The sequence below is a fragment of the Thamnophis elegans genome, chromosome 5 (genome assembly GCF_009769535.1).
Source record: "Thamnophis elegans isolate rThaEle1 chromosome 5, rThaEle1.pri, whole genome shotgun sequence".
Lineage (NCBI taxonomy): Eukaryota > Metazoa > Chordata > Lepidosauria > Squamata > Colubridae > Thamnophis > Thamnophis elegans.
In genome coordinates, this window is record NC_045545.1 from 62,061,826 (window position 1) to 62,085,469 (window position 23,644).

A 23,644-nucleotide genomic window follows, 5' to 3' on the forward strand; every position below is an offset into this window, starting at 1 on the left:
CCTGTTGATCTCCGGGTGCGCTTCAAGGTCTTACTTAACACCCATAAAGCCCTTCATGGCAGTGGATCTGCGTACTTGAGAAACCACCTCCTGCCAATTACCTCCCTGCGACCTATTCGATCGCACAGATTAGGCCTCCTCCGAGTTCCATCTGCCAGTCAGTGCCGACTGGCAACTACGCGGAGGAGAGCCTTTTCAGTAGTAGCTCCGACCCTCTGGAACGATCTCCCCGTGGAGATTCGTACCCTCACCACCCTCCAGACCTTCCGCACAGCCCTCAAGACCTGGCTATCCCGTCAGGCCTGGGGATAAAGATCGTAACCTGCCCCCACCCGAATGATGAATGTTGTGTTTTATTTTTACTTGCACTGTTTTCATGTTTATTGTTTTATTGTCTTGTACCCCCCTTTCCCTATAAATTGTAAGCCGCCCTGAGTCCCTCAGGGAAAAGGGCGGCCTATAAATAATAACTCATAAACTCATAAACTCATAATCAACATCTCCTCTGGACACTGCTGCTCTAGTTCAAGTATAAATAAGTTTGGACTCAAAGGAAAACTGCTATTAATGGATCTAGTTAACATTTCCATTTTTTGATATTTTGGTTATGCTTTTTTATAATTCTTGACACTGGATACATTGCAAAGCAATAATTGTAGTCTAAGATATTTGATGGGACCTAAATTAGACAAAGATATCAAAATCAGTTTAAATATGTGCTGTCCCTGTCCATTTCAATGAGCTTGATGAATTTTAACCATTCCACTGCTGGATCTGGGATGTTCTTTTGGTGCTCTTATCATGGCACTGATACTATCTATTTTTCTACTTTCTGAAAATCAGCAGCCCCTGGTGTATTCATAAACTTCTTCAGTATTTGGAATTCCTTTCAACTCTACATTTAAAGTTTTGCATTTTCACAATGCACAATAATTTAAAAAAATATTTCAAATATCTGCAATGGTTCTATTTAGATTCACAATTTTCTTTGTCACAGTATTCAGTATCAGAATGTCTACGATTACACAGCCATGGATGTTTCCTGTTGGCTAAATGGGAGTAAAAAGTAATTTCTATCCTTCTTTCCTTCTCTTAAAATTAGAAGTGGAAAAATGTTGCTGGGCTAGCAAAGTTTAGAAGCTAACCTCTTTTAGCTCTCTCCCTGGAAAGTTCATGAACCTCCCCTCCACCCCCCTTGGGTCTCTCCAACATAGAACTTTTATGATGGAAATCAGAACATTTCCAGCAACAATTTTCATATCTGAGGCTGTAAAATCTTAAGAGATGGAATCTAAAAAATTACAATTTTCAAATCTGATTATTAAAAAAAAACTTTTCAGAAAAGATAAGTAAAAGAGAAATTTTCCTTAGTGTAATTTTACCTATTTGTTTACACTATAGGATTTGAAAGTAAAAGGAAATTTTCCTTAGTGTAATTTTACCTATTTGTTTACACTATAGGATTTGAAAGCTTAGCCAATGATGATCAGATTGCACTACTAAAAGGTTCTACAATTGAAGTCATGTTTTTACGCTCAGCACAATTATACAATGAACAAGGAACTGAATATCAGACACCATTTCATGAAAGTAAGTTTTAATAACAACATTTTTATTTTATGTATATAATGAAGTGGCCCAATGCTTACTATAAAACTTGTCCCATCAGCGGCCTTTCTTTGAATGACCCTTTCTTCTATCAATCTTGCTAACAAGCATATTTTTGTAGTCTGACTTATTCTGTTAAAATATTTGAAAAAGAATATTAGGGTTTTTTGTTCTTTATTGTAGATCATATAAAATTTTCTGATCATACTATATGTGGCCAAAATAAAAGTGCTTATTCCACAAAGATGTCTCATACAGAAGAAAGTCCAACATCTACTAGTACAACAGGTAACGGGGCATTGTTATATGTTTAATAAATAGCTAAATAAATATTTAATTTAAATATATCTAGTTTCAGAAAAGGAAATAAAATATCTTGAAAATTCTTCTACTGAATTTTTAATAATGAAGTATCTCCCTGTCATATTTTTGATTTCATTCAATTCACTATTTGATTTAGCATCTTGATACTGCCATCATGTACATTTTTTACTTTTTTGAATTCTGGAATCATCTTTGGCCACTTAAACCATTATTTACCTTTTTCTAGTGTCTACTTTACTTTGTTAAATGTTTCCTCTTAATTTCACACCCTTGTTTCTTACATACTTCATCATCTCAATTGTTAATATGTTCCATGATCTACTTTTTTCCCCTGACTCCTTAATATTATCATTATACAATTAATAAACTATTGTTTAGCAGTTTTTTCTTGTTCTTCCCACACTAGTGGATGAAATGGTAGTGTGGGTGTTATTATTTTATGTTTATATAACTTTGAAGGACTTCCATTACTTTTCTCAAGTTTAATTTTGGAAAAGTTTTCCTTTTACTATCTTTGTACCATTGTGTTTGTACCATTGTGTTTGAAACAAGAGTTCTTCATTTTTCATTTAAGCTTTTTTTGTTGAGTTTTAAAAGTCTTCCCTTTTGCTTTTTTCTCTGAACATACTAATTTTCACTGATTTTTTAATTAATTTTAACACAATTATTTATTTTTAATATATCTGCTACCATTAACTTATTTAAATGCCAACAAACCTTCTCACAAAAATGTTTCTGAATGAATTTTATTTAGCCTAATATTTGTGTTAAGAATGACTCCATATATTATTTAGCTGTCATCTGATATTTTCTGTTATTTTTATAGGTATAACTGAGGAGTTTATCACCGCATTATTTTATTTCTACAGAAGCATGGGAGAACTTAATGTGACCGCAACAGAATATGCATTACTTGTTGCAACTACTGTGTATTTTTCAGGTAGCTTTAGCAATTACTTAAAACAGTGATGGGCAACCTTTTTGGCGTGGTGTGTCAAAAATCGGCAAAAAATCGAGCATAACTCGCGTTGTGTGTCACTTCGACAAAAACATAATTTTGCGCAATTTATAGTTTAAACTACAAAAATGTATAATTGCAATATATAATTGTATTTAATAAACCAAAAACAAATTATTTAACATACCTGCTTAGTAACTTCTTTGTTAAGCGCTTTTGCATGCTGAGCTATGGAGTGAGCAATGCTCAAACTTGCAGAGTTTAAATTTGTAGAGCCTTTCATAAATTTAAGGATGGAGTTAGATTGGCTCTTATAAAGGTGTAGCTTCCTGGAAATGTATTCCCTCCTTTCATCCTCACTTTTTTCCAAGAGCTGGGAATGATTAGTTTCAAAATGTCTATTTATATTCCACGTTCTGCTTACTACCGTTTCAGTACATAGAACGCAAAATGATCTGCCATTTTTTTCTATAATGCCATACATCTCGCTCCATGTCTCTTGAAAGGGTCGGCCACTGCCACTACCACTCCCTTTACTTAACCTTTGTTTTTTATTTTTTGGGTGCTCCATCAGTGGGCCAGTGACAGCAGATAGAATTATAGATAGCCAATTAGGGGTTAACTAGCCTAACAAGCTAACACAACCTCCCCCTCACTTATCTCAGTTATTGTGGCAATTACAAGTCCATGGCACCCCAATAGTTGCTGCTAATGGCGCTCACAGTTCCCGTTGGCACTCCGCTGTTCCCTGCTGTGGTGCGGTCGTAACCGACAGTCCCAGGAGTAGACTCTCTGTGCCGGCCTGACTGGAGAGAGGCGCGCACTGTTCCCGCGCTCCTCTCCTGCGGGTCCTCCCTTGCCGCGCTGATGACGTGTGTGCGCACGGCACGCACGCCTTACCAGCAGCCCCTGCACTCAGAAAGGGGCAGCGGCGATACAGTACGTGAGTGTGGGCGGGGGAGATCACACGTCCCGCCCCCCCTGTTCCTCCAGCACAGATTCTTTCATCCTCGGCGGCCGTGCAGGAGCCGAGGATGAATCGCATGAAATCCTGTGCGTGTCACCCCAAATGGCTATGCGTGTCAGCACTGACACGCGTGTCATAGGTTCGCCATCACTGACTTAAAACAAAGTTCAAATTTTAAGAATGAAAACAAAAATTTTATTTTTCTCTTCTAGGACTACCATAATTTTCTACATTTTAATAAATCTTTAATAATTTTTTTTCTAAATTAAGTATTTATTTCTTAAAAGATACAATACCATATTATCCCTATTCTGCTGAAATGAATGGGCATAAGAGATTTCAGGAAAATCTGTAGCCAATAGCACATGAATATATACAGTAGTATTCTCATACCAAACATGATTTCTACTTAAGAATCCAATGCTGTCTTTTTGATATTGCCTGAGAGTTGACATAAGAACACAAATACAGGATATTTCATAAGGATAGATAAGCTGGTTGAGGTTCAGTTGCTCTGTAATTTTGAAATATCCTAACAGTTCAAGTTGTAAATGAGTTACTTTGTTTTACACAAAATCATGTATACTTGTATATAAAAAATCATTTTTCAAATATTTTTCAGATCGACCACTCCTAAAAAACAAGCAACATGTAGAACAACTCCAGGAACCTTTTTTAGGAATTCTGTACAAATATTCAAAAATCTATCACCCTGAAGAACCGCAACATTTTGCCCGTCTCATAGGGCGGCTCACTGAACTCAGAACACTTAATCACAACCACTCAGAAGTACTAGTAACTTGGAGAACAAGGGATCCTAAACTGTCTTCTTTACTTTGTGAAATGTGGGACTTGCATTGAAAAATTGCTACTTATATGAATTGTTACAAAGGACTGCTTTCTCAAACATGCTGTTCCTTAATTCTTAAACTTTTATTTTAGAGTTTAGAGTTTTTAGAGTTTTATTGGGATTTATATGCCGCTCTTTTCCCTGAGGGGACTCAGGGCGGCTTACAACCACAAGGGAGGGGGGTGCAGTGTCAAAAACAAAACAGTATGTGAACAAAGAAAACATAGTAAAAACACAACTTTCATTCAGCAATCAAACACTCGGGCGGGTAAATTGGGTAAATTGGTAAATTGGGAACCTATCCCCAGGCCTGCTGGGAGAGCCAGATCTTGAGGGCTGCGCGGAAGGTCTGGATAGTGGTGAGGGTACGGATCTCAACGGGGAGGTCGTTCCACAAATGATTTTAAGAAATCATTTATGTTAAATGGCTTATATCTCATAAATCTGTTATTATAACTATTCAGGATATTAGCTTGTGTTGTAAAAGCACCCATATACATTTTGGGTAAGCAAAAATATGAGAATGTGTACAATTTATTGACAAAATGTTATTGTCGCATTTTAAAAGATATATGTAAAATTTGTTTAAACTGTTGGATATTGTAATGTATTCAGTTCTTTATATGAACCATTCAGACCTCTAGTAAAAGGTGGGTTGATTTTCCATTTGGATATATATTGGATCTTAAATTAATACTTACATTATTCCATTTAATGAATAAAGGAAAAAAAACATGGTTATAGGAAGAATGTTTTATACTGTAGCCCATACATACACGAACATTGCAAAGGTACTGACCTTGCAAATATTACAATCTGCAACATATTTGGGTATAATGCATAAATGTTGATTAAATTTACACACACATACACACACACCCATGTCCCCCATGTCATTTACATCATATTATAATTCATCTTGTTGCCAAAGCTGAATACTTACAATAATTAAATATTAACATTTACTAACATTATTTCACATCTATATGAAGTCATGTTGTAGATGGACTATTTTAGAAGTATATTTTAAAATTTACTCACACCAACTTTTAATTTAAACTGAAGTTTAAATTAATACAACTTCGTTGTGAATACAACTAAGATTTCCAGTACATTTGAAAGGTATATACTGTATATAAAATAAAAACAATTGAGTTGAACTTAGCTTCTGGACACTGCTATGGACAATATCCTTCTCAGCAATAATTGAAGTGTGTTGTCACTATTCCTTTGGGATTTGTTTTCAGTCACTGCATTCTTCTGGCACGTTATTTTCACTAGGAATTTTCTGGTCTCCCATCCAAGAACCAAGCAGGTTGCATCCTGATTACTCTTTTATTAACATCAGTCATACATTGCCATCTGTTTGGATTTTATGGTTTAGTACTAGAGGCTAATTTAGATTGGTATTAATGATTTACATTAATATAGTGATAATCCCCATCTTATCTTTTGATATAATTTCTCAATTAAAAAAGCTTCCTGTTAATTTCTATTATTGTAACTTTGAAGATATATATATATATATATATATGTTCTGCTGTTTTTATATTGGAGATATTATCTATGCATTTAAGAATTATTATTCATATGTAAAATAATATTGTGTAAATGACATCTGAATATAAAGCTAATATTTTTTAATTTTGTTTAGTGCAATATTTTTCAGGTATATATTTAAGTCTAATAAATGCACTATCAATTTGATTTTCTGCAGAAAATTAATTGATTTTATATGCTTAATGGGTCAGAAATCTTTATTTCTAAAATACATTTATACACGTTTAAAATGGTAGTTCTCTAAAAAGTCATATTGCATTATTTCAAAATTTGGAATAAAACAGACCAAGTAGCACAGATTGCTGCTGCTGGATGGTACATTGTTTTTCCGTTAGTTCCTAGTTCAAATGTCTGCGAAAAACACCACTTAATCGCTCTTTTTGTGGGTAGAAAAAACATTCACCACATATCCTCGTCTGATATTGCTGCGCGCAGATTCTCTAACGCTTCCCAATTCGGCGTCAATCAAATCGGCTTGCTCCATTTCTAGATGCAAAGGATGGCGAGACGTTGATTGATTTCCTGACACCATTACTCATCTGAAAGCTTGTTTACTCTGATCAGCTATCCGCGGCTCTTCAAAACTGAATCCGGGACGGCCATCTGTTTGAGAAGCCACAGTTCTTTGTCATGTGTTAACATATCCCGCCCCCCGCTCCCCCAGTTCTTATCATAGTGTTCAGTCCAATTCGCTACGCTTTCAGTTTAGGTTTTGTGAACACAACGTGAAAGGAGGTCTAACTGTCTGAAAATTCTGTCATCCACGTTTTTCTTTGAAGACGTTTCGCTTCTCTATTCTTGAATGAGAAGCGAAAGGACCAAACTGAGTCCAAATCTTCGGAAAGGATCGCGGGAGAGCAGTGTACCTGCGAGGCGGGCAGGTGAACCTCTGATTAACGCGATACCGCTCATTCATTATCTTTGGGCAGACGCCCTTCCCCCTCCCCGAATGAACTTGCAGCAAAAGGCGTTAAACCGGCGATCCGCGGCTCGCGCTTTTGCACACGGCTCTGGATCGATTTATTTCCCGCCCTTTTCTTCTTTATTTGTTCCAATGCTTGGTGTCGTTACGCTCAGTGCTGCCGTTTGAGGTAAAGATTCATTCACGCACGGGTCTCCTGGTCTAAGCACTGTATTTTCATTCCGCTTTCCCAGTGCCTCGCAACCACCTCTGGTCATTTGTCTTAACGTGTGATGTGTCCGAAAGTAACATTTTGTCGAGGCTGAGAACTGGATCCTATTCCTGTGATCTTTATGCATGATTCTAGAAGTTCTTTTTTTTAGAGCATTTCAGTTATAGATGCTATTGCACTACAAAAGAAATGTTTAACAATAAAAATGTTCGATCGCTATTGTAACTTAAATATGCCAATTAATAGCGAAATGCATAAACTTCAAGTTAAAAACAATCCCTGCCAGTAATAATACATGTTACTAATGAGCTTTTTGGCATTTGCATTCATTGTCATTGGAGTGTAAAACTTAACTTTATGATGATGGGCTTTTCAAAATGCTGAGAGATTGACAATTGATCTAGAAACCCATGTCCTAGAAATAGTAAAGCAAGAGGAGAGAATTATAGACAAGTGGAAAAGTACATTTGTTTACATATTCCTAAACATATTGGTACAAAAAATTCTGAATTGATTGGGAGTCATTTACAGGTAAATAGCTGTAACTTTATTTACAGTTCTGTTATACTTTAAATAAATAAACACTTTATAAGTTCATCATTATTTCTTGACAGTTCAGTCAAAGGTAGTTTTATTATTATATGTTGATTTAAATAAGTTTTTGTACTTGCTTCTTCCCCTCGAGATAATGTTTAGACTTTCTGGTCTTACGCATATCCTTTCTCTTTGCTTTACCATAAGTCAGTCTTGCTAAATTTGAAAGCCCTCCTTTTCTGATAGGGCCTTGAATTTCTACCCCTACTTTTCTATTTTATTGGCACCATAATATTCTTCACTAAAATATCCAGAAAAAAAGAGCAATTATATGGAGAATTTTCATATATTCTAATGAAACCTATGCAAAATTAAATCACAAATACTTTATCCAGAAAAGTATTCTAAATAGCTTTAATACCAGCTAAACATTTTATCATTTATTTCTATGTTTATTAATTATTCCATTTGTATGCTTCTAAATCTGCCAGAGACTCCAATGGTTTACAAAAATAAATCAACGATGAAAACATCCATGGTAAACAACAATTTTATTAACATGATTATAATAATAAAAATTCATTATAATAAAACACTAGATTAGAAATAAAAATGTTTCATATTAAGAAATTAAAATAACATATTTAGGCAATTTAAAAGCTGTCTAAACTGAGGAAATAGTCATTTATAGCTAAATGTATGTATCTCATAGAAAAACAGCTTACTATGATTTTATGTTCTAGGATTCCTATGTATATGTTTAATCCCAGTATGCCATTGCCTCATGAATAATGATTTATTTAATTGAAATTGTCTTTTTTCCTGTTAAATATAAGCCATATATATTTTCTTAATTTTTTTATCCCAACTGTTAGAGTAGTAATACTGCTAGCCTACTATGTAGTATTAGCCTACTATGGTATCAAGTAGTATATTGATCTGCAGAGTATGAAAAAGTGCAAAGAGAAGCAACTTGATAAAATCAATATTTGCAATAAAGCATGAAATATTGGTAAATGTTATTCTGAGATTTGAGCCTGGTATCTTTTTAGAGTGAGAAAGAAGAAGAGAAATCTTTTAAATATAAACTATTTGTACCACCAAGACTGAGTAACACCCAGGTGTCTGCAGTCAAACCACAATCAAGTACAAGGGATGAGGGTTTTTTTCAGGTAAATATGAATATATCCTTTTTTTCTAAGTAAATTCAAAAAAATGTTTGTTTATCTTGTAAAAACTGGAATATATTTGAATATAATTTTTTAATTTAAAAAAATAATAATTTCAACATTTATTAAATATTTAGGGTATGAAAATTTTGGAAATGAAATAAAACATTTCAGATTTTAAAATTGGCATATTCAATTACTAAATGTTTGGTCTTCAAATGAAGATCTATATCAGTTCCCAAAAGTTTTCCTTCATAACCCAAAACTGCTTATCAGAAAGACCCAGCACACTGGATTGGAAAAAGGAAGCTTGGATCCCAAAGATCTCCAACCCAGTATGCCAGTCTTTTTCCCCTCTGAGCTAAGTCTTTGTAGCCTTTAGAAACACTGCTTTTGCTAGCTTTCTGGCAATCTTTCTGAAAGCTGGAAAGGCTGGAAAGTCTTTTTACGCTTCTGAAAGATCCTGCTTGCTGATCTTTGTTGATCAATTGAGAGTTGTGTATAAGAGACCAGCGGTGTGGAAAAGTAAGTCTGCTATTTCAATGAACTTAAATGCACTTAATATTAGATTGGAGCCCAATCTGTTATTACATTTTCTAAGACTTTAATAGTTCTAAAGTTGCCCTGTGAATGAATAATTAAACTGATTTTTGATTATGAATCATAATTTAATATCATCTTTATACATTATCAAAGCGCTATATCTGTGAATTAATATGTTATAATATATTACTATTTTCCAAATTTTTTTCAGAATTTTAGTAATGGAACAGAAGAATTTTATAACTCATCTTATGGGATGAAAAATATTTCAAATCATATAGAAGTCATTGGTACGTTAAAAGATGGTTTAAAATTGCATTGTTTTATATATGTAATTGATAGCTTTTCTATTGCATTTCTATTTTCTATATTTCATTTTATTTTTCATTTTTGTTATGGTAACCAGAAAAACATGTATCCAGAAAGAAATGTATACTAAAGTATATAGTGTATACTGCAGTACTATATACACATACTATAATATAATTAATATCCTCATTCAGTAGTATTTTACTACACTAATTCATTAACTACACTATATACATATATTGTTCTTTTATCATGATTCCAAGTGTTTACAAACATAAAATTGATAAAATTCATGAAATAGAATATTTAAAAAATCCACTATATTAAACCTGACAAATATTGACAAATAGAATTCCAAATAAAAATGTTATCCCTACATTAATACTAAAATTCACATTTTATCTTAAATAAGAAATTTGAAGGGTTCAACAGAGAGGATCTGCCTTCAGGTACACATCCCCTAATTTTTAGTGGGACCATGATTTTAAGCATCTCTTCTTTAATAATTATAAAAGACAAACATAATCTATCTGGATAAGAAGTTCCTAAAGTAACCCAAGGCTGAGCCATATAAGACTTTAATATATTTGAAACCAGCATTTTGAATTGGATTTGATAAGCTATTGACAATCAATACAGTGATGGGAATATAGGTCTTACGTTGCAATAGTGTCTCTCCCACGTAAGTGTCTTAAAACACTTGGTAGTGTTTTATACCAACAGTGATTTTCATATGATTTGTAATGTAAATATATGTAGTTAAGGATAAGAGTCACTGTTGCCAGGATTTTCTGGCTCGGAAACCTACACCTACATAGGAGCTGTAGTGGCACAGTGGTTAGAATGCAATATAGCCAGGAATTTGATATTGACCGGTTCAAGGTTGACTCAATCTTCCATCCTTCTGAGGCCAGTAAATGAGGAACCAGATTGTTAGAAGCAATATGTTGATATTTGTAAACTGTTCAGCAAGTGCTGTAAAACATTGTGGAGTGGTATATACCGTGTTTTCCCGAAAATACGACAGGGTCTTACATTTTTTTGACCCACAAAATATGGCCTTGGGCTTATTAAAGGGGAGGGCTTATTGTTTTTGGGTTGCCGGGTGGCTGCTCCCTTGCGACTGGCCTCCCGAAGAGCCAGGCACAGCCTCCAGGGTCGAATGGCTGTGTTGCGCTGTCGCAGCAGCAACACAGCAGCCATGAAGTGATCACGCTCGTGAGCAGCCGCTTGGCAACCCCCTTTCCAGCCGGGCACAGAGCTGCTGACCCACCTAGCGGTACCCGGAAGGCACCAAACAATGTGAGCGCCTGTTTGCCGCCCTCCACCTCCCGCGGCTCGGCACCTTCGGAATGCCCCTAGATGAGTGAATGGGGCTCTGCATGGCTGGAGAGGGGGGTTGTGCGAGCAGCTTTTCCGTTCCCCGCTCGCGCGACTCGCAGGCTCATGATGCCCTTGGCTAACTCTACAGTACCTGCAGAGCTAGGGCATTTCCGCTGCTGGCGCTGCCTGCCGCCTGGGTTTTTTTTTTTCCAGCTTTCAAAGCACAGACGGATACTATTAGGAATGTAGTCTTAACAGTTGGGTTAGCAAAATATAAGCCATGATAGTGGTACTGTATCTTTAAGTACTGCTGTAAATGTGATTGGTTGCTGTTACCTCATGCGGCCATAAGATGGAGTCAGAATGACTGTTATCTCTCTGTTAGATGCTGATTGTTGGATGATGGTTGTAGATGTGTCGCGTATTGCTCAGCGTGAATTACTGTGAGTTTTGCTACTGTTAGTGACTTTGTGTGCTGAACTGATTATATGATACTGGGCTGTGTTTGATGGATCACTCCTTAACTGAGAACGTTGATGACTGACTGACTTAACTGTGTATGAATTGGACTCTCCATACCTCTATTTTCCACAGAAGTAAAATACTATCTGTTTTACTATTCAGTGTCTCTGTATGCTGGTTTATCCTTTCTTCTACACCACTCTCACTACGCTTCTCTGCACGCACTCGTTCTCCTAACAGGGAGCTTACCTAACACTGGTTATGGCCCCAGGTTATACCAGATGTAGCTAAAGGAGAGTTGGTGTTGATACGCAATACCGTATACAGACAGCTGTTTAGTTTGTGATTGTTACTATCGTGGAGAAGATGGCACACGACCCATCAAGAAGTCTATCACTGATAACCCGGTTGGATGGAACAAACTATGTTTCCTGGTCTATGAAGTGCAGTCTACTCCTGCGTAGTGAGGGATTATGGGATGCTGTACAGAATCCACCAGATGTAACTTCTTGGGATCCAGATGATGAAGACGATGCCAAGAAGATAGCAGATTTTCAATGATGCAACAAGCGTTGTGTATAATTGGTCTCACACTGACTGACCAACAGTTAGTACATATTCGTGGAGAAAATTCTGCTGCAAGATGTTGGGAAAATTTGAAGAGAATTTATGTGCGTGACACTGTAGGTAGCTACATGAAAAAGAACTGATTTTTTTTCAGAGCTACATCAAATTTACATCATTTTGTCCTCACTGGATGAGAGTTTCCCCCCCCCCCCCAGGGGGAACTTGTGGTACCCAAAACTAGAACCCCTGATTTCTAGATTTAAACCTTAACTATTGAAATGCCCATTTCTTCCTGACTTCCAATGTAACCATTCCATTTATTGTCATGCAAATCTCCCTTGCGGGTACGACGAATTTCTCCCCCCCATGTATTTCCCACCCGCCCCCTCAGCTTCCCTGCTGTATTTATGATTGGCAGGGCACTCTTCTCTCTGGGGCCAGGGAGCAGCCTGAGCACCGGCAGCAGGAAGGGCAGCAGCAGAAAAATCTGGGCCAGAGGTTTTGGGGGAGGCGGGGCAGAGGGAGGGAAGATGTGGTTTTGGAGGAGAATAAAGCTCTGTCACCATGCAGGAAGGCCTCTGCCGTTGCATCACTAGGTCTCCCTGCAGCCCCCTTTGCATGCTCGCCTTCCTCACCTTTGGCCTGCTCTGCGCTTAATGCAATCGGCGGGGCCTGGGCCGAAGCAGCCGGAGGGACGCTGCAGGCTTGATATGTGGTGGGTGGAGGCGGGTGGGTGGGTGGGAGAGAAACAGAGGCTCTAATGGCGGGATGGGTGGCACCCTCCTGTGCTGCGGGCTGGTCCAGTGCAGACTGGCAGAGAAAGAGAGGCAGCCCGTCCTCTGCCTCCTCTTGCAAAGAGACTCAGTAGCTCTCCAGGACTCTCTTCTCTCTCTGTCTCTCTGTCTCTCTCTCTCCCTCTCCCTCCCTCCCGGGCTTAGGAACCCACCTCTCTGCTCTCCCACTTCCGGGCTGCAAAGCAGACGGGAGGCCGATACACTCGGGCTTTGGTGCCTCAACTCGCTGAAGGAAGCTCGACTCCTACAGCGACCTTGGATTGCTTTTTTCAATCCGGGTTTTTAAAAAATAAATAAATCAGGGAGGAGGGGCACAAAACGGAATAGCCAGGCAAAGCCCTTGCTATGTGGGTAAGGATTTCGAGAGGAGCTCCCAAGCGGGGAGAAGGAGCCTTGGGAAAGAAACGAGTTGGCTTCTCTGCTTTGCTTTTAAATGCACCCACAGGTGTGCGTATCTCCGTTTTCTTCCCTATCGCTGGTATTAGGCTCTCGCTGGAGGCTGGATGGCCTTTCTGGGGCTTGTTTACACACAACACACTATATCCCCTTCTATGGCCCTGTCATTCCAAGTAGAGTCTTGCGCCCTGTGAGGGGGCCACCTCTAGCACTCCTCTGCCACCTTCCTTGCCTCTTAGCGCCCCCTGCCGTCCCCCTTGCTTCTTAGCACCCCCCTAAGTCATCCCACCGCCCCCAGGGGGCGGTTCTGCCCACTTTGGGAACCACTGTTGTATATGAAGCCAACCAAGCAGTGATTGAGATGGCATCCAATCTTGCTGTAAAGACAAGGACAAAGCACACTGACTTAAGTTATCTAAACGTAAGACAAAGTGTTAGTAATAAACTGATTACATTAAGAGTATTGTATGTCTGAAAATAACTAAAGCCCAAGGTACTATGAAACATAAACATTGTTGTGATGAATATGGACTCAGACTGTAAGGTTATATATATATTGCCTACCCAAAGGGGAGAACGTTAAGAATGTAGTCTAACAGTTGGGTTATCAATATATAAGCTATGATAGTAGTACTGTATCTTTAAGTATTGCTGTAAATGTGATTGGTTGCTGTTACCTCAAGCAGCCATAAGATGGAGCCAGAATGACTGTTAGCTCTCTGTTAGATGCTCATTGTTGGATGATGGTTGTAGATGTGTCGTGTATTGCTCAGCGTGAATGAGTTTTGCTACTGTTAGAGACTTTGTGTGCTGAACTGATTATATGATACTGGACTGTGTTTGGGATCACCCCTTAACACCCCTTAACTGAGACTGTCTTAACTGTGTATGAATTGGACTCTCCATACCTCTATTTTCCACAGAAGTAAAATACTATCTGTTTTACTATTCAGTGTCTCCGTATGCTGGTTTATCCGTTCTTCCACACCACTCTCACTACACTTCTCTGCACGCACTCGTTCTCCTAACGGGGAGCTTACCTAACAGATGCCGCTTTGGGAGTAGGCTCTATGGTTGTGGGCTGCAGAGCGTACAACCTTAGAGCTTACTCCCAGAGTGGCATCCGTCCTCTGTTGCGGCTTCCAAAGCACGGAGGTAGGATATTGCTCTGGGAGTACGCTCTATGGTTGTATGCTACCATAGAACGTACTCCCAGAGCGGAATCTGTCCTCCATGCATTGAAATCTGCAAAAAAAAAAAAACCAAGTGGTGGGCGGTGCCAGCAGTGGAGATGCCCTGGCTCTGCAGGTACTGTAGAGTTAGCCAAGAGCATTGTGAGCCTGCGAGTCGTATGAGTGGGGAGCGGAAAAGCCGCTCGTGCAACCCCCCCTCCAGGCATGCAGAGCCCCTTTCATTCACCTAGGGGCATTCCGAAGGCACCAAGCTGCGGGAGGTGGAGTGCCGCAAACAGGCACTTGCATTGCTTGGTGCCTTCTGGGTACCGCTAGGTTGGTCAGCAGCACTTTGCCCGGCTGGAAAGGGGGGTTGCCGGATGGCTGCTCGTGAGCATGGTCACTTCATGGCTGCTGTGTTGCTGCTGCGACAGCGCAACAGCCATTCGACCCTGAGGCTGTGCCCAGCTCTTCGAGATCCCAGTCGCAAGGGAGCAGCTGCCCAGCAACCCCCCCTCTTCAGCTGGGCACAGCGCCGCTGAGCGACCTAATGGTTCCCCAAAAGCACCAAGCAACGCGAGTTCCGTTGCCCCCCCTCGTTCCCGCGGCTTGGTGCCTTCGGGATACTGCTAGGTCGGCGAGGGGAGGATTGTCCAGGTGGCTTATTTTTGGGGGGGGGCTAATATTTTTGCCCACCCGAAATATGTGGCAAGGCTTTAGTTTCAGGACAGGTCGTATTTTCTGGGAAACACGGTAATTCTAAGAGCTATTGCTATTGCTATCTCGAGCATCCGTCTAAATTGGGAAAAGACTTCCTTGGCTGTTGCTTTCATTTGCTGTTCTAGCAGGAGGAACTCCCAATGGAAACTCGAAAATCACGAACCTGGTCTTTCACACCATGGACCATTTAGAGCAATAAACAGAACAAAATTGGCAGTCAAGATGAATAATGAATAATTTTCATGGATTCATTCCATGCAGTCCCTCACATCTTCTAGATACTTGACAAAATTTTCATTCCAGCTTGAGATGGAGATCTAAATCTCATTATCATGCCCACACTGATGGGTCTCAATTCAAACCAGTTGTTTCATGTAAGTGTTCGATAGTATAGGAAAGAGCTAAGTGTTGTGACAATCATGGGCTCAGTTGCAATTCCCCCATGACTATCAGTGGGAACCATCAATTTAGGAAAGAACAGAATTACCTTAAAATGATATTCCCTATCCCATACATATGTAGGTGTTCTAGATGACTAGAATGCTGCTAAAACTGAAACTACAAGGAGGAGCATATTAGCTCCATTCAAATCTCAACAACGGCCATCTATCAGAATAAGCAGTACTGTTTTCAAGTCATGTTCAGATTCGATACAGGAATCCAGATAATCTCCTTTATCTAACATCTTCTATTCCACTACTTTTTCTAAAGCTTACTACAAAAAGGAAAATTGGAATATGGACAAAAATTGTCTAATAGTGTTGAATGTTGGAATCTTGGAACAGCTGCTTCAGGAAAGGGCTAGATCATTGCCTTCTTGAAGATTGGTGGCACTCCTTTTCTCAAAGAGTGCTCAAAAGAGTAAGCTACCCAAATACGATCTAGATAATCTGCTTTATCTAGCATCCTCTATTCCACTATTTTCTCAAAGCTTTACCACAAAAAAGAAGATTGAAATATGGACAGAAATGCTCAAAAGAGTAAGATTGATAATGGATCCAGGTCAGAAATATTGGAACTTATACAAATGATTTTATCTAGTCCCTAAAACTCCAAAGATCAAAACAATACCAGATAACATGGCAGATATTACTGTATTTACTTTACAAAACTCCAAGAGCTATTCTACTTTGAGTTAATACTTGTGAAGAATTGTAGACCTGACCTTGGGAATAAGGAAAAAAATGAATAAATGGGGGTTGGGAGAGTTTCAGATGAGATTATACAGTCCTACAAAACTCAACACCTTGCCACTTTTGCTCAATATGAGATGGAATAGAAACTGAACTGCTTTCAGGAATATGTTATTTTACTCTATAATAATAAAGATCTTTTCTTCAACCCCTGCTGTATTTAATTTTTGACTTTACCTGTATCTCTTGTAAGAAGTGACAATACCAACCAATCCAGCTTAAAATCAATGTATGGCACTATTCTCACTTGTGGCTAAATTGAGGTGAGGGGTCTACTCACATACCTTCACAATTCAGAGGGTCTCTTCTCTCACCTCATTTAGGTGAGAGAAGCCAATTCCAATATTCCTACTTTCTTCTTTTTTGGATACCATACCATAAAAGTCTACTCTTATTTTGAAGGCTTCAAAACATATCACCAACAGCAGCTTTTGAATGATTTTTCATGCAGTTCCAGGTCCCATCCAGCACCATCAGTTTTTCAATGTAGAAGGAGGGCTCTCTTATTTTTTTTCCCAAATTATAGATTAATAGATACAAATTATAGATTATCCATCCATTTCTAGTGTTTCTTCATTCCTACTCTCACCCACACTTATGTAGTCAGTCAAGTTTCATCTATTATTTGTTGTGCTTTGAAGAATCACTGGTTTTTCCTGTCTATATTTGTTCAGTGAGAGTTGTACTTCATGCTACTTTTTCCTGGAATTGGAATAAAAAAAATTGGGAATAAGCAGCAAAAAAGGTGATTAGAACATTGATTTTGCAAAGTTATAAATGTGTTAAGGGGTCACTTGGATTTGGAACTAACTATAAGAATCTTTCCTTTGAAAAAAGTTGTTAGAATTTTATTTTAAAATGATTTTGAAATAAGTATAAGAAATTATCTTGTGGACCAAGAAAGAAACCTTTAGATATGATGGCACTTTGAAGACTAATGCTAGAGGAAATCAGGAAAAACTAAAAGTATAAGTAAAGAAGAAGAGACCCACTAATACAGAATGGAGCAAATTATTCTACATAAATATTTGGGAACAATGCACTCTGAAGTTACTCTTAAAATTGCTATCATAAAATTGGATTTAAAAGAGGTTTTAGAAGTGGAGCATGCTTTACTGGATAAGACAGGCTGATTTAAATATGGTTTTAAAAATAACAGGTTACAAGAATGTTATGAGTAAAAAAGTTACACTGGATATATGTACACATGAATCTGACAAATGATTTACTAATTAACATTGATATACAAATAACAAAAAAGAATAACTTAGATTATTTCATTTTGGATTTACAAAAGTTTTGAAAGACTTTCTGAGGAGTCAGGAAAAATAGAATTCTGGGACACAGTTTAAAGCAATTAAAAATAAGATTTTAAAAGCAAGGGAAGTAAAATAAAGTTGATTTATTTGATCAAGGTTAAAATATATACTTTGTTGTTTCTGGTAAAATCTTAATTGATTTTTGCTGACCAGGACCAAATGACAAGGCTTTAAATATTTATTTATATATTTATTTATAGATAAAAGATCAGATGGGAAAGAGATCTGCTGTATTTTTAGAGCAAGTGATAAGTTACTTTTATTTATAAGTCGCCTTGAGTCTTCCGAGAGTGGGCGGCATACAAGTTAATAAAATAAATAAATAAATAAAATAAATAAATACTGAGCTACAAGTAAAAGAATATAACATAAGCTCATTTGATTAAGGTTAAAATAGTTGTTATATCAGGCAATTTTTATATATTTGTAAAATTTGTAAAAAAAATCTTAATGGGCTATGTTGATTAGGATTAAATGAGTTTTTAAGAATGATTGAAAGATTGAATTATTTCTAGATAAGAGAGATATGGGAGGAAGGGGGCTTTTGTTGTATTAGAGTGATGTTAATGAAATTGTACTTGTTATGATAAAGGGGGAAGGTATTTTCTTATACATATTTTTTACTATACATTATGTTCTCTTTACACTTTTTATTCTTTGTATTTTTCTTAGTTTGTAATTTTTATCTTTGTAAGTATAAACTTTAATAAAATTATTACAAAAAAGAAATATTTATATTGAATGGTCAAAATAAAATCTTTCATTTTACAGACCCTTCTCCACAGAAAGTAAAGCTTGTGCCTGACATAGAGCAAGAGGTCAGTTAATTTTATAATTTAAAAGTTGATCTGAGTACTTGAGAGACCGCCTTCTGCCGATTACCTCCCTTCGTCCCATCAGATCGCACAGAGTGGGCCTCCTCCGAGTTCCATCCGCCAGTCAGTGCCGACTGGCGACTACGTGGAGGAGAGCCTTCTCAGTAGCAGCCCCGACCCTCTGGAACGATCTCCCCGTAGAGATTCGCACCCTCACCACAGTCCAGAGCTTCCGCACAGCCCTTAAGATCTGGCTATCCCGTCAGGCCTGGGGATAAGACCTTCATACACCACACCCGAATGTTGAATGAATGTTGTGTTTTATTGCTATCATTATTTGTATTCACATATTATTTTTACGTTTTGTCTTGCACCCCCTTCCCGTGAGTTGTAAGCTGCCCTGAGTCCCCTCAGGGAAAAAGGCGGCCTATAAGTGACAATAAAATACCAAATACCAAAGTATTAAAATTTGGATTGCATTAATTAAGTTTTGTTATGTTGATTACTGCTTTTTTGTGAGTTAATAAAAGGGTAACTATTGTAGATCAGCAGGTTATACTCCATAACAAAATGAAAATAATATTCCTATCAAAATACAGAATCCTATTTACTCGTGTATAAAATAGCTCTTCAGTGTGTTTATTACTTATCTGGTAATGTATTGGCAAGATGCAATCTTTAGTACAGTTTTATATGTACTTCTATGATCTTATTAAAGTGTTTTTCACTCAATATGAAATAGCTCACATTTTTTAATATAACAGTTCTTTGTGCAGCATTATTGTTTAAGGTGTTAATACACGGTTTAGATGTGCCAAGTTTATTATATTCTTTATCACTTCAAGCATTTTTCTCTTTCTAGAGAAAATAATGAACTTTTAATATTTGGCTAATTCTTACATGCAGATAATGTAGATATTACTGATTTTGTCCATTGTACAGCAATACTTTTGAAACTGAATAAGAAAAAAAACTTTTTTTGAGGGATATGTAACTATTCATATTGAAAAATATGGATGAGAACAAAGGCTGTATACCATTTATCTTGCTTCTCTAATCTAAATTTATCCTTTAATAATTTTTTAAATTTTAAATAGTTATCCATGACAACATAGGACAGTTTCATGGATTATGAAATTTAGCCATCCTTAAAGAAAGCTGCTCATAGCATCAGGCTTGTATTTTTGATAAAAACTTCAGACTTAGTTTAGACTAAAAATTAAACTGCTTTAGATCAGTGATATTTTTTTGATACACACATGTAAGTAGATTTTTTTAAAAATCAACTTTTTATACAGTTATGAAATAAATACAATTTCCTGAAGGGTACTATTAAGAAATAGTCACCTACAAGAAAAAATAATTAGCTATAGAAAATTACTGACATCTCATTTTTTTCATGTTACTAGTGCATTGTTCTTAATAATTTAAATAGTTGTGGATAACTTTTTCTGAGATGAGAAAACTATTTTATTGACAATTTTATAGTTTCTTCTTTTTATGTTGCATATTTTGACTATATCCAAGCCTAAGTTTAATGGCAAATGTGAATACTGAAATGAGATAACATGTATTAATTAATTACATTGAAACCTATTTTTGTAGAATGTGGAGACAATGAATGAGCTTTATTCAAGGCTTTACAAAGAAGCAGAAAAGATCAAGAAATGGAAAGTCAGTATACAATATGAATTAATGGAAAAAGAGAAAAAATTGCAAGAAAATAGAAAGATTACTGAAGCATTGCGTAAAGCCATTCAAGAATTACAGGCAAGTGTTTATTGTATTTTGAAATGGACTTCAAAATAAAGCAATAAAGTAAAATATTTTTTTAAAAAACTGAACATTTAAGGTATTATGCAATTTTAAGATGAGTTCTGTGAATGTTTTATTATTTTTCCATTGAATGTTAGGGTAATTGTAAACAATAATCTTTCTGTTTCCCAACTCATCTCATTCAAAAGTTCAGAGATTTGTCAAAGCTGTTTTTACTGATTGCACACGTCAAGACACTATGATCATGAATATGTTTATATATTTTTGATTCTTTAAAATTCATAGAAAAATGACAGTAAGACTTATCCTTCACTACCAAGAGTGAACATAGAAAATTGTTAAATAATCCATTTGCCGGGCATTGATAACTGCCTTATCCTGCTATCTCAGTTTTACAAAAATATACATGATTTCTCTTTCTCTCCCCCCCTCCACACTTTAAAAAAAAGATAGTATTTCTAACTTCACCATGGTAGTATGACTTCATATTATGTATGATATATTAAGATGTTATGTTATCATGCCATTGCGGTGGGATCCTAGGAGCTGGTAAGTGAAATGGCCACTCCTCATCTGTAATTATCTTTGTTTTTATGGTAATTGCAGCTTGAAATATAATTTTGTTGCTGATGAATAAGACAATAGTGATTCAAGAATTTGAAAATAATGATAAGACTATTGATACATAACAATACCACTGATTATATGATGAGTATACAGTTATGATATCATAAAGTCAGTTAGAGTGTTCATTACACTTCGTTCTTGGAATTTTCAATATTTTTTATACAATCTGGAAGAACTTTTAGAGTTGTTGAAAAGGAATGTGAATATTTTTTATTATATTCACCCAGAATATTTGCTAAAATAGAATTAAATTTAGAATCAGAATAACCTGAAGAAGTCAATCATAGGATAATAGTTTTCAGATACTGATTAACCCCCAAAATAACTAATGAATGCATTTAATATTAAATATTAGAACTGTATTTAAAACAAGATTAATACTGGATTCTAAGATCTAAGTTCTGCCAGATATGTATTGCTGGTTCTTCCCCAAAAGAATACTTTACAGGTTTTTCTTTGTTTCTCCCTATGAGGGTTATACACATTCAGGTTTTCTACTGATTGGAAAAAAGGAGTGCTGTTTGTATATCTCAAAGTAATTTCTGTTTTTAAAGGGTACTTTCAGTACTGACAACCATAGCTATTCATGGCCAGTAGTCTCTTTCACTACTGTAACAACACTTACAGTTTTCGAATATTTGGGAACCGGAATAAAAATAGTAACAGTCTGCCATTTCTATTTACAGCCTGATTGACAAGTCATAGGCATAGTTCAAGTAGGGAATGTTCTATTGTTTCTTGGAACTTCTTCATGATGCCTGTAACTAGACACAGTGCAATAGAGCTGTATTCAGAAATAGTCCAAGTGATAGTTACTTAGTGGCATGCAACAACACCAAGCCAGCAACTGTTACTAAGGCAACTTGTAAGCTGTCTAAAGTTTTTGCACTTTGCCCATATAACAAAATCTGGCCTACTAATTATTAAGGAGAGTAACTGGTGGTAGTTTTGGATGTTATGTTGGAAGAAAAAATAAAGACTTTCTTCACAGCATCACAAATTGTACTAGCATACTTTTCTGTCAAACCCAGGACAAAAAATACACGTTAATAAAGTCATGAAGAAAAGTCCATGTTTTTATATTTGGGAGTCACAATTTACTCAGACTAAAGCATATCATTTGCATCTTTATGAATTTAGTTTGAAAACGAAAAATTAAGCCTAAAACTTGAAGATGAAATACATGAAAACAATGAACTTCTAAAAGAGTAAGTAATAGTAGTAAAACATTACTAAAATAAATTATGGAACTTAAATTATTGATTATAGCAAGCAGCAATACCTTTCTGACATTGGCTGATTTTAAACAAGCTAAGTAATATATTCATAGCCCAGATAATCCTCGACTTAAAATCACAATAGGGACTGGAATTTTTGTCCTAAGTCATTGTGGTTGTAAGTTGAATCTGATCCAATTTTAGTACAATTTTTATGATGATTATTAAGTGAATTACTGTGGTAAAGGAACACTATAGTTGTAAGTGTGAACTCATTCTTCCAAATGTTGCAAATCATGATCACATTACTGCAGGACATTGCAGGAGATTATAAATGCGAACCAGTTGCCAAAAGTCCAAGTTGCAATCACATTAACCTGGACATGGTTCAATAATCATAAGTACGACTCATAAGTATAAGGACTATGGATATTTCAGCACCTTCATAACTTCAAATGATTGCTAAATAAATGGTCATAAATGGGAAATGATTAGGAAATCCTAGGGCTATGGGATGGTTGAAATGGTGAGAAAAATGAAAGGACACCATTGTTAAATTGTTATCAAGAAAAGAGATGGATATGTCCAGATGATATCAGAAGTCAACCAAAAGTCAACCTTGCAGTAAGTATTGACATATATCAATGCAATTTTATTTATTCATTCATTCTTTCAAACTTGTATGCTGCCATCTCGCCAAAGGCAACCCACTGTTTTGAAGTGGGTTAAATCTTCAAACTTGACCAACATCTACATCACCCATCTCATTCAGTTTTTTTTAAATAAATAATTTTTATTGCTAAGCAAACCAATTAAAAGTTTTCTCTACTTTCATCAAACTATGGCATCAAATCCATAGTTTGGTAGCATATCCACAGGTAGCATATTTTCTGATGCATCCCAATAATAATCTCAGCATAGCCCATGAGTAAGGTAATTTTTAGCTAATCTTAACTATTTTGGTGATAAAGTAGCATTTTCTCTTTATTCTGACATTACCAGGGATAGCTGGAAGTTACACCTTATCACCCTTTATTACACTTGTATCACCCTTCAATTGGATAGGAGTGAGAAAACTTACAGTGATTGGGAAAAGAGGCAATAGACCAGAGGTGTCAAACTCATGTTATCATGGCATCACGTGACATATTGGGACTGTTCTCCACTTCACTAAACAGCATGGGCGTGGCCAGTGTATGACATGTCCGACCCGCAGGCCAGGAGTTTGACAGCCCTGCAATAGGGGGTTGGCTACAATTTGGTAAAGAGAATAGCAAATTTAATGTCAATAGTGTTTTCTGCTGGTTC

The 23,644-nt window shown here is 36.6% G+C and overlaps 2 protein-coding genes across 2 annotated transcripts in view; both read left to right on the forward strand.

The window, feature by feature from the left end:
* LOC116508823 (bile acid receptor-like) overlaps positions 1–4,792 on the forward strand; it is a 28,918-nt gene extending 24,126 nt beyond the window's left edge. Inside the window, 4 exon segments of the mRNA XM_032217568.1 lie at positions 1,462–1,590; positions 1,792–1,896; positions 2,759–2,872; positions 4,480–4,792. Coding sequence (XP_032073459.1) covers positions 1,462–1,590; positions 1,792–1,896; positions 2,759–2,872; positions 4,480–4,718 — 587 coding nt within the window. The 3' untranslated portion in view covers positions 4,719–4,792.
* A 317-nt stretch (positions 4,793–5,109) lies between these two features.
* On the forward strand, positions 5,110–23,441 carry SYCP1 (synaptonemal complex protein 1). The gene is made up of 8 exons (XM_032218586.1): positions 5,110–7,358; positions 8,426–8,472; positions 8,987–9,106; positions 9,858–9,936; positions 18,673–18,719; positions 20,322–20,486; positions 22,260–22,327; positions 23,339–23,441. The coding sequence occupies exons 2-8, from the start codon at positions 8,434–8,436 to the stop codon at positions 23,439–23,441; spliced, it is 621 nt and encodes a 206-aa protein (XP_032074477.1). The 5' UTR covers positions 5,110–7,358; positions 8,426–8,433.
* Positions 23,442–23,644: the final 203 nt, after the last annotated feature.

Excerpts from the sequence above, each read along its gene's own strand:
- SYCP1 (XM_032218586.1), top strand. The coding sequence starts at position 8,434 with ATGGTTTACAAAAATAAATCAACGATGAAAACATCCATG. Across the intron at positions 9,937-18,672 it reads AAATCATATAGAAGTCATTG|ACCCTTCTCCACAGAAAGTA; the intron begins GTACGTTAAAAG and ends TTCATTTTACAG. Across the intron at positions 20,487-22,259 it reads AAGCCATTCAAGAATTACAG|TTTGAAAACGAAAAATTAAG; the intron begins GCAAGTGTTTAT and ends TTATGAATTTAG.